Genomic DNA, 10,531 nt, shown 5'->3' with positions numbered 1-10,531 from the left:
AGTGTTTCAGCGGGATGATCAACAAGCAGGGCCCGGGCCCCCAGGCCTGTGTTCCCCCGCCTCTGTGGCAACCCCTACCCCAACCCACACCCTGCAGCCCTCACCTCTCCTCCCTGCTGATGTCCACGCCCACAGAGGGCGGAGCAGCCAGGATGTCAGTGATCAGGGGTAGAAACCGCTGCAGGATCAGCTTCAGGGAGGTGCAGCCCGTCTGGACATAGCTTCAGGGGCACACGGACCCAGGGCCACAGACAGAACGAGAAACAGGGAGAGAGACAGAGGTGAGGTGCAGGAAGACACGCACACCTTCGCGCCTTTTCCTGGGAACATGGAGGGGCGGCAAAGCTTCACAGCAACCTCCGGGGTCTTTCCTGTGGCCCATAGAGGAGCCCTCCTGCCTCTCCTCCCCCGGCTGCCAGCCAGGCATGGCTTCCTCCCTCGTACCTCTCATACTTGCTCTGCAGCAGCTTCTCGATCTGCGGCAGGACCGTGGTGCACAGGTCCAGCTTCCACAGAGAGCTGAGGAGAGGCCGGGGCATGACGGCATCAGCCCAGCCCTGCCCACTCCGCCCACATCCTCCCCCGCCGCTCCTCTTACGCTTTCTGGTTGACGATGTTCAGGAGGTCCACCACCACTGACAGGTCGTTGATGGCCACGGCTGAGTCCACCGATGTCTGCAAAGAGAGCACCGTCGGGGTGGGGCCAGTGTGGCCCCTGTTGGGTGTGTTGGTGGGGTTCACTGCAGGGGGTTAGCAAGACCACGCTGAAAATGACCAGTGCCAAGTCTGGCCACAAATAGGTACATGGCCACGTGTGACAATGGAGGCAGAAATAACGGTAGTCAGGCACGGTGTGGTGGCGTGTCTCCGAGCCCCGCCTGCCCTCTACCCCGTGTGGCTTCTTCTCAGTTCAGCCCTAAGCCCTGGCAGGCAGGGGAATGGGCAGGAGTGAGCTGGGTCCCAGGCGAGGCTGGGCGCTTGCCTTGATGTCGCCCGTGGTCCACACAGCCCGCACGGTGTCCAGGTTCTTATGGCGGCTGGTGAGCACCACGCACATGGTGTCGTGGCCTTTGCGGATCTGCGACATGGCGTCCTCGTCCACCAGCTCCGCCTGCTGGGGGATCTTCACAGCCTGTGTAGGACAGGCACCAGATACTGGCATGGGGGCCGGGGGTAGGCAGGCAGCAGAGGTCGGCCCTTGCCCCCTACACCCCCACCCCTAGGGCTGGGCCCCACTCACAGGCAGGAAGTCGGAGGCCTTCAGCCCGATGGGCTCGTTCCGGGCAGCAGGGATGATGGCAGGCTCAGCCTTGGGTGCAGGTGTGGAAGTGATGACTGGGGGCCGGGGCGGGACCTCGAGCTGAGGGCATCCAAGTTCAGCTGGCAGCCGCCTGGGCCTTCCCTCCACCTCCCATTTGGGAGCCCTCCCCTGCCCGCCAGGCCTCCACTCCAACATACATTTGGCAGCGGGAACTGCACGTCCATGGCGGGGCTGGGCTTTGTTGCCTCCTTTGTTGTGGTCGTGTCTGGAGGCAGAAGGGAAAGCCCATGGGTCAGGCCAAGAGCTATGGCAGGAGGGCAGGGCTGGGGTGGGACTCTGGGCACATCTGTCACTAGGGATGGCGCTGCAGCCAGTGTGGCAGCTGGGGAGGCAGCTGGGAGCCAGGGAGGGGCCCTCGGTGTTGGGGTCCTGGAGCAGCCCTGAGGGCAGGGCTGGGCCTGTCTCTTCCCTCTCCACCTAGTCAGCCTAGGGCTGTTTGTGGAGGGACCCAGGACACCCCCGGTGTGACAAGCCTGTCACTAATTGGGCTGGAGTGTGTCCTGAGTGCTGGCGGGTGCTGAAGTGAGAAGGGGGGCTCTAAGCAAGCCCAGCCTTGAGAGGGAAGCGAGAGGGCGCTCTCTCCGGGGAGAACAAGGTGGGGAGGGCTGGCACAGGCTTGGGGAAGGGACTCATTGGGTGGGCTAGGGAGCAGGCTCTCCCCGACTCACCATCCTCTGGGGGTGCTGGGAAGGGCTCACTTCTTCGGGGTGGCGTTCGACCTGCAGAGGCAAAGTGGGCTGAGGACTCACCTCGGCCAGCCCAGAGCTCCTGTGAAACCCCCTGGCTGGCCCCCCTGGGATGGAAACATCGGCTACAGACCCACGACCCTGCTCCTGGCCCATGTACCCTTAGGCCTGCCCCTTCTCACAGGCATCCCCTTTGCTCAGGGCCGGGCTAATTAAGGGTACCCAGCAGCCAGTTCCTATTCTCGGCCCTGCAGAATCACAGCCTGGCACGGCCTGGAAGACACGAGGGCAGAGCCTGGGGCAGGTGGGTTAGGAATGAAGCTAAGAGGACGAAGACCCATGGCGACGACATCCCTGGGAAGGACCCTGCCCACAGTGCACAAATGGGGACCCGGCTCGGAGGGGAGGGCGAGGCTGGCCTCACTGATGCTGTTCTTGGGCTGGAAGATCTCGTTGTAGTCCTCGGCGTTCTGGATCTCTGCCCGAGACTCCCGCTCATCCCGGTCATCCTCGCTGCTGGGGCTGCGGCGCTCGCTCTCCGAGTTCTGCTTCACCCTGGGGGTCAGGGCCAAGCCCAGAGGAAGCAGGGCCCCTGGTGAGCCTGGGACTGGGTCCCTGAGGCCTTCCTCGAGATTGGCCCCCCACTCCTGTGCACCTGAGGGCCCCCAGGCACCCCACCTCTGGGGCTTGCTGCAGGTTGTGCTGGGCCGCTCGTAGATGCGCCGGAGCGGGGCGCTGGGGTTGGAGGGCTGCTGCGCCAGAGGCCGGCTGTCCTGCACAGGATCCTGGGCCACCGTGCCGGTCCTGGTGACCCGCGTCAGGTCCACCACATAAGAGGAGACGTTGCTCTGGGAGAAGGCCACGCCTATCTGCAGGAAGCAGCAGAGCTGGGGTCAGGCCTTGGGTCTGGGGGCAGGATCCCAGCAGAGCAGGGTGGGGCGGGAGTGGGGGCCTGAGGAGGAGATGGGCAGTGGCCTGGCACGAGGACAGGTGGGGGGCAATGCTCTCACCAGCTGGTCGTTGCAGATGGCCAGGTCGGCCACCTTGCCCCAGTTGACGAGAACCACATCAAAGCAGCGCTCGGGCTCCCAGCCGTAGACGCGCAGCGAGTCCTGGCAGCCGCTGTATAGGCAGCAGCCATCGGGGTTGAAGAGGACGCTCCTGGGCCAGAGGAGAGCTGGCCGTGAGTCCTGGGGTGCTCGGCCTGGTCCCTACCCCAAGAAATCAGCAAGGCCAGGACACAGAGGGAGCAGAGCAGGGATGGGAAGAGCCATCCGCCCTCCTCCTGTCGCCTCGCCTCATACCTGACAGGCCCTGGCTCCCCTTCGATGCAGCTCACCACCTGGAATTTCTCCAGATCCCAGAAACGAATGGTCCTGTAAAGGTGGTTGTGCTGTGCTGGGCAGCTAGACCCCACACAGCCCAAGGCCCAGGAAGTCACTGTCCCCGATGCTTCTCCCCTGGGCATGGCACCAGGAGCAACTCAGGCTGGCCCTGACTCGAGGGTGGGGGAGGAAGTGAACATGGGCCTCCTTGCACTGTGGGTCCCCCAGGGACCTTGGGTCTCCAAGCACTCCTGATGGCCCAGGACACTAGGGCCAGGGACCCAGAGCTGGGGAATGGGGACCAGGGTCCGAGCCTGGGCCAGTCTGCAGGACCAACAAGTGTAGGACACCAACAGCTGGGGGACAGAGACATACATTCAGAGGACAGATCAGTGAGGGCCAGAAGTCGGCAATGCGGCCTGCTCCTTCTCACCTGTCAGAGCTGCCTGAAGCCAGGAGATACTCGTTGGGGTGAAACTCCACCACGTTGACAGGCCCCGTGTGACCAGGGAACTCAGACATCATCTTACCAGCAGTAAGATCCCAGAGCTGGGCGGGGCAGGCTGCAGGTCAGGGCTGGGCCAGCTTCTTGCCCGTGCTCCCTCGGGTCCAACCCAAGCCCTTTATCCGCAAACCACCTCCCACTGCAGACAGGCTTTGCAAGCCCATTGGGAGGGAGGTGTGATCAGCAGACCCTGTCCCCACTGCCGGCCCCAGGAATACCAGAGCTACCTTCACTGTGTGGTCATCTGCAGCCGAGGCCAGCCACTTCCCGTCAGGGCTGAACCGGAGACACCGCACGGCCTGGCTGTGCCCCTGACACGGGGAGGACAGAGCTCAGCTCACCCTAGGGCTTGAATCCAAGTGCTCTCTCCCCGCCTACTCACTCCGTCCCCACCCAACATGGTACCCTCTGTCCCGTCTCTGCCTGGGGAACGGGTACAGGTGGGACAGATGGTCACAGCCAAAATGTCACAGAAGTACCCTTCTCTAGTGTGGCCTTGGACCCAGGCCTGCAGGGCGTGAAGACTACATGGTCATATTGCATGGGCAACCATGTATCTCCTGCCCCCTTTGGGAGCTGTAGATACCTCTTTTGACATTAAAGGTTCTGAAACCTCTGAACAAAATTATTTGCTAAAAACATGGTGCTTCTTGGGCCCAGCAGATGGTATAGTGGTTACACCGCTGGATTCCCACATAGTCGACTGTGGTTTGAATCCTGGACCTGGTGGCTTAAAACATGCCAGGCACATGTGTGTGTGCATGCCCAAAATCCCGAGAGGAGAATGGAGGAGAAGGGATTGTGATGTGGCCATCCCCACAGGGGAGAGGGGAGCAGGTTCTTGCTTTCTGTCTCTCTGGTGAATATACCTACCCTATAGCAAAAATTTCTTTAATAAAAGAAAAACAACAACAACAACAACAACAACAAAATGGTGCTGTCAAACTCCTAGGAACAGGATTCTGGCCACCTAACGATGCCAGTTACCTGCCTTCCCGACCAGAGCATGGAGCACGCAGTCAGCACAGCCTCGGGGCGCTCTAGGAGTCAGGGAGTCCTGCTCTGCTCCAGGTCCATGTTCCGTGTCCTTGCCCAAGCTAGACAGCAGTCCCTCCCCCCGCCAGGGTCTGGGCTCAGTGCCAGACTCAGCGTCTACATGGGGCTGTGCAGTGACCGACAGGCTGCTGCCCTTACCCTGTATCGGAAGACACAGCCTTTCCTCCTGATGTCCCAGAGCTGTGTGGGAGAGGAGCAGAGGGACAGAGTCAGCAGAGGTCATGAGCAGGTCCTGGAGCTGGACCAGGGGACAGTTTGTAGCCGTGAGCAGAGACGGGGTGTCTAGGCACCACCAGGTCATCTTGCCCCACAATGACAGGCCAGAAGCTGGGTACGCTGAGCAGTAATGTCTGGCAAAGGCCTGCCTAGGCAGTGTGGGCACTGCTGCAGACAGAAGCCTGCCCCCGAGGGCAGCTCAGGCCTCGTCCCACTGCCAGGCCAGTGGAAGGCACTGAGTGTCTACTCACCTTGATGTTCGTGTCCTGGGAACCAGAGGCTACGAACTCGCCATAGGGATGGAAATCCAGGCTGCAGATGTTGGCTTTGTGTCCCATGAGTGTGCGAAGAACTAATGAGGAGGAGAGAGAGGGGACAGGCGTGAGAGGCCAGCCAGGTGGCTAGCAGACACGGACTGCTGTGGCCACTGCTGTGTGTGTGCTGGTTTTAACTGCACAGAAAAATAGCCTGGAGGTTGCAGGAAGAGGGCGGAACCAGCCAGAGTCCCACCACCCCAACAAGTCATTTTCCTACTCCTTCAGAGATGACAGAAAATCAGGCCGTGCACGTGTGCGTGTGTGCCCAAAATCCCGGGAGAAGGAGGGAGGGGAAGGGGTTGTGGCATGGCCATCTCCCCTGGTGGTGATTTCCCACTTTCTCTCTCTCTCTCTCTGGTGAGCACATGCACCTATGGAAACACAGGTAAAGTACGGCACTTTGTAAGACAGAGTTCCCTGTTAGAGCAGGTGTGCAAGACTCCAGACATAACAAACAAACAAAACTTAACAACAACAACAAAAAAGATAGCCCTTTCTTTCGCTACTCAAGTCCCAAGAACACATGGCACAGCCTCGCTACAGACTGCACCCTTGGACCTTGTGTCCTAGTGTCTTCTCACATGAGCAAAGACACAGATCCAGCAGAGCCAGGAACTGCTTTGTTCAGTTCAGGCCCTGTGAACATGGAGCTTACAGTCTGCAGGGTACCCAACCCCACCCGAGACAGCACAAGGAGAGAGATCAGGAGAGGTGCAGGCTGGAAAGAAGCTACTTGGTTGAAACAGAGAAATCTAGAAAGGCTTCTTGGGAGAGGTGGTATCTGAGCAGATGTCATAGGTGGTGGAAGAGGGTTGCTGTGTTAGACAGATGGAAGGGGGGGGGGGGCAAAGACCTCATGCAGGGCTATTGAAGGGCGTGTCTGGGGTGGCCGTGGTGCGCACACTGGCCCTCTGGGGTGACCCCTGGACAAGAAATCTTGAGGGTGGCCATGAGGACAAGCTGAGGAGCTATAAGAACTGGGAGATCTCAGGAAAGCTGCAGCGAGGGCCAGGCGGTTCCCAGGGCCAGACACCGGTCATGTATCGGTGCCCTACCAACCATGCCTCCCATCCTCCGAGGCTCTTCAGGCAGCTCCATAATCAGGCCTGGCTCCATGGGAGGCAAACTCTGTGCTTCTGCTTCGGGGTAGTCTCTGGTACCCTTGAATCTGGCTCATATGTCTTGCTTTTTGAAAGATTCATAATTCTGCTTTCTGATGAAACGATCGGCCCGAGCCCTGGACAAGAGTACAGAAGTCCAGCGACCCTCAGGGCTGAGCCAGGTAAAGTACGGCACTTTGTAAGACAGAGTTCCCTGTTAGAGCAGGTGTGCAAGACTCCAGACATAACGCTTTGGAGACAGGAGGGCTTAGATCCAAGCACTGGCTGAATTAAATGAACTCTACTAAAAGTCCTTCTTCATCCCTGATGCTCAGATGTGGGCTCTGGAGGGCTCTGGAGGCAGACATTACTGGGGTCAGTCTTGGCTCTGCTGCATGCTTGCTGTGTGACCTTGGGTGACCACTTACCCTCTCTGGGCCTCATGCTCAGTCAGAATTGAGTAAGAAAATGAACATAAAGAGCTTAGCATGGACCCAATACGTAGTAAGTCCTCAGTAAATACCACTAATAATTACTCAAGTTCTAATTTCTTCCTACAGAAGGCCTGCCTTCTCTCTTCTTCTTCAGGCCTCACGTTCTCCTTCAGGGCCACCGGCCACCTGCTACCCAGTGTCATGGCCACCTGGGCACCTCCCTCAATCCCAGCAGGTCTTCTGAGCACTTCTGGTGCTCAATGGGCAAATAATTTCCAGGCACTGGGCCACCAAGTTCCATCCCACACCAGAAGGTGGGGCAGAGCCTGAGGCTCGGAGAGCAAAGCAGAGCAGAATTCAGACCAGGCATCGGCTCTCAGGCAGCGTCCTTGGACTCCTGCTTTACCCGGGTCAAGGGAGCTCATCTGTGAGAAGGCTCCGAGGACGGGGCCAGGCCCAGCATAAGAGCAGGATAAGAGTGAGCTGAGGTCATCGTTCTCTGCCTTGAGGACAAAGGCCACCCTTCTGTCCCCTGCATCCGCCCATCCTTCCAAGCACCCCTCTGCACAGGCCCTGCTGGTGCTGGGACTAGGCCTCCTCCACATCCTTCTCCAGCCCGAGACACCTGCCATGGCCGCTCAACGAGCATCTCATTCAACCGCACCAAAACCTGAGTGGCGGCTTCCCTTGCTCTCTGCAGCTGCCGTGCTGCTAGGACTCAGCCCTGCCTGGCTGGCCGAGGAGGCCTTGCATATGCACTGCCCAGTCTGGGCTCATGCCGGTTCTTGCTCCAGTCTCTGCCTGCCCCCAGCCCACTCGCTCTGCACCCCACAGCAAAGCTTCCAAATCCTGCCTCGCCCTGAGGATGCGGTGGAGTCCCACCCCTGCGTGGGCCAACATCGTGAGCACAGTCAGCCTTCCTGTGGGCTGAGCCACCCACGCCCTCTGGCTGCGCTGTTGAAAGCAGGCAGGACCACATTCTTCTGGGGTGACTTCTGCCCTACGAGGGCCCTCAGAAATGCTCCGAAGCATGGGCCGGCTGACTGGATCCAGGAACTGTAGCGCAGAGGGGTCTCTGGGTCTGTCCACTGTACTCCCAAGTCTTCCAGCTGCTCCGCCTGGGCCTGAATCCTCCAGTGATGGGCGGCCTTTCAAGTCAGGCAGCTCTCAGCACCCTTTCTGCACGTGGGGCCTTACTGTGACTGTCACTGTCAGCCAGGCTCTGACAGGTGCAGATGAAGGTGGCCTGAGGTCTTAACTCTACCTGCTAAGGCGAGTTCCTCTTCCACTGGAGAACTCCCTCTCTCCCCAAACTGTGAAGCAGCAAACGGAGAGCAAAGAGCACCGGATGGGAGTCTTGGCGCCGGGATCGAGTCCCAGGTTCTACTCCCTGTGGCCACAGGGTCTGTACACTCTCAGCACCCTCTCTCGGCCTGTTTGCCCATCTGTCACAAAGGGGGCCCTGCCAACCTGGTTGTGCATTGGCATCACCGGGAAGCTAGCTACCCCACTACTAAGTCTGGGCCTACCCCACTACTAAGTCCGGCTCCTGGGCGTGGAGCCTAGGCCATGCATTGGCAGGAGCTCCTAGTAGAGGATCCAGCCCTGGAGTTCAGTGCCTGGGAAGCCAGAGGCCTCCGGTTTTCCCTCCTCAGCCACCTCAAGGGTTCCTGCATCTCTCTTAGGAGTCCAAGCGTGGCTGAGAAAGCCTGGGGCGGGGGCACAGGGCCCTTGGTCTTTCTCTTCTGTCCCTGGCTCTTCAGTGTCTGTCACCTGGAAGTCAAGTCCGGGCAGAGGCTTCCCAGGGAGCTTTCTGCTTTTCAGGAAGAGCCCAGCCACCCTGGGCTTGTTCCTCCCAGCCCCATTGACTGTGCCTTGGGTCCTGGCGTGGCCAGGCAGTGCAATCTTCTGCCGAGATGCTAAGCAGGTAGCCTTGTGTGTCACCAAAGAGGTCCTGGGTTCTGCTGTCCTTAGACTGTGGCTGGGTAGGCAAGCACTACCTCAGAGTTCCAGGAGCGCCAACTGTCTTGAGGACCACCTATGTCAAAAAACCGCTGTTCCTGAGCCAGGTGAGATCTGCCCCTGGGTGTGCGTGACCAGTGGCCTCTGTCGTCCAGTAGACGCAGGGCATATACCAGAGCAGAGGCCTGGAAGACCTGTGGGACTCAGCCAAGCAAGAAGAGCTCATTGTGGAGAAAGCAGCCTCAGCAAACTCCATGCTGCCGTCTCCTCTCCAGGGCTTTGGGCACACTGCGAAGTCTGGACTGGAAGCTGCCAAAACGCAGCAAGCAAGCAGTTTATTTGGACCTCACAGTTCTGGCCTCCACAGTGTCTGAAAAAACTGTCAAGTTAGCTGTCAACATGGAAAAACAAGTGGATCGCACATACAGTTCCAGATTTCCAGCCTCTCTTGCGATGACTGAAGAGCTGGCAATGCTGTGCCCACATCGCCTTAGGGCAATGCCCTCCGAGGCCAAGGCAGCCCCGCTGTGAGAGAAGGCAGAGTTGCTATCTGGCCCGGAACTGAGGCACGAGACTCCGGGCTCAAAGGCCTGGTGAGGACCTAGAACCAGGGGTGAAAACCAGTTCACACCAAGGCTCATCGCTGAGAAATGTCAGGACACCAGGACAAAGAGCCTATGAGTTTGCAGGAGAGAGGGAGAGAAAGAAGGAAGGAGAGAGAAGGAAGAAAGAAGTCGGGCCCGTGTGCAGGATCGAGGATGAGAACAGCACAGCCCAGTCTGCCCAACAGCAGCCCCGGAACCTAAAAGGCAGTGAAGGGATAACGATTTCCAACTCGGAATTCTACACTTTACCTCATATATATTAAACAAGAATGCAAAGAAATTTTTAAAAAGAAAGAGGTAGAATAAAGTCGTGTTCAGCATTAGAAGTTCTCTAACACCCTCCCTGCCGTCCATCCTCTCATGGCGAGCTCTGTAAGCGTGCACACCGCCAGAAAGAGGGAGAACTCCGAGAGAGATGCCGTGAAACCCAGAATAGCAGAGATGTGTGCATGTGCCCAAAATCCCGAGAGGAGAGTGGAGGAGAAGGGACTGTGGCGTGGCCATGCCTTCTGGATGGGGCTTTCTCACTTTCGCTTTCTGTCTCTCCCATCAGCGCATGTACCCTATAGCAAAAACTAAACCGAAACAAACAAAAAGGATAGTGGGATGCTAGAAACAAAGAAGCTATGAGAGAGCCCAGTTCTCCTCTTCTGTAGGAAGAAGGCAGTGGTGAACGTGCAGTGCTTTTTTAAAAAAAAGCAAAGAAAGGTGGGGGCCAGGTGGTGGCCCAACTAGACCGACATCGGAGAGGTCCTGGGTTGGTGTCCTGGGCCCTCCCTGAGCATATCAGGCACATGTGGATGTGTGACTGTGATGCAGGCCAGCTGAGAAGGCTGAGACCGGTCATGCAGTGGGGGGCAGGGGGACTGGGTCTCTGACAGTCTCTCTTGCTCATGGAAGAAACAGATACATACATACATATACATATATATATGTGTGTGTGTATATATATATATATGTGTGTGTGTGTGTGTGTGTGTGTGGTTGTGAATATATCTACATGC

The 10,531-nt window shown here is 58.4% G+C and overlaps 1 protein-coding gene across 1 annotated transcript in view; it reads right to left on the bottom strand.

Annotated features, from left to right (window-relative positions):
• The window catches only part of KATNB1 (katanin regulatory subunit B1), a 40,711-nt gene that overhangs the window by 660 nt on the left and 29,520 nt on the right, over positions 1–10,531 (bottom strand). Inside the window, exons 5-19 of the mRNA XM_006148442.3 lie at positions 5,361–5,461; positions 5,032–5,073; positions 4,065–4,148; positions 3,766–3,881; positions 3,312–3,383; positions 3,018–3,168; positions 2,686–2,876; positions 2,432–2,562; positions 1,990–2,040; positions 1,459–1,526; positions 1,241–1,360; positions 983–1,132; positions 599–675; positions 445–519; positions 105–221 (exon numbers count right to left, since the gene is read on the bottom strand). Of these exons, the coding sequence (XP_006148504.1) occupies positions 105–221; positions 445–519; positions 599–675; positions 983–1,132; positions 1,241–1,360; positions 1,459–1,526; positions 1,990–2,040; positions 2,432–2,562; positions 2,686–2,876; positions 3,018–3,168; positions 3,312–3,383; positions 3,766–3,881; positions 4,065–4,148; positions 5,032–5,073; positions 5,361–5,461 (1,546 nt within the window). The remainder of the gene's footprint in view (positions 1–104; positions 222–444; positions 520–598; positions 676–982; positions 1,133–1,240; positions 1,361–1,458; positions 1,527–1,989; positions 2,041–2,431; positions 2,563–2,685; positions 2,877–3,017; positions 3,169–3,311; positions 3,384–3,765; positions 3,882–4,064; positions 4,149–5,031; positions 5,074–5,360; positions 5,462–10,531) is intronic.

This window comes from Tupaia chinensis, unplaced genomic scaffold (genome assembly GCF_000334495.1).
Source record: "Tupaia chinensis unplaced genomic scaffold, TupChi_1.0 Scaffold000235_1, whole genome shotgun sequence".
In the NCBI taxonomy this organism is placed as follows: domain Eukaryota; kingdom Metazoa; phylum Chordata; class Mammalia; order Scandentia; family Tupaiidae; genus Tupaia; species Tupaia belangeri.
This window is presented reverse-complemented; position numbering and strand designations above follow the sequence as displayed.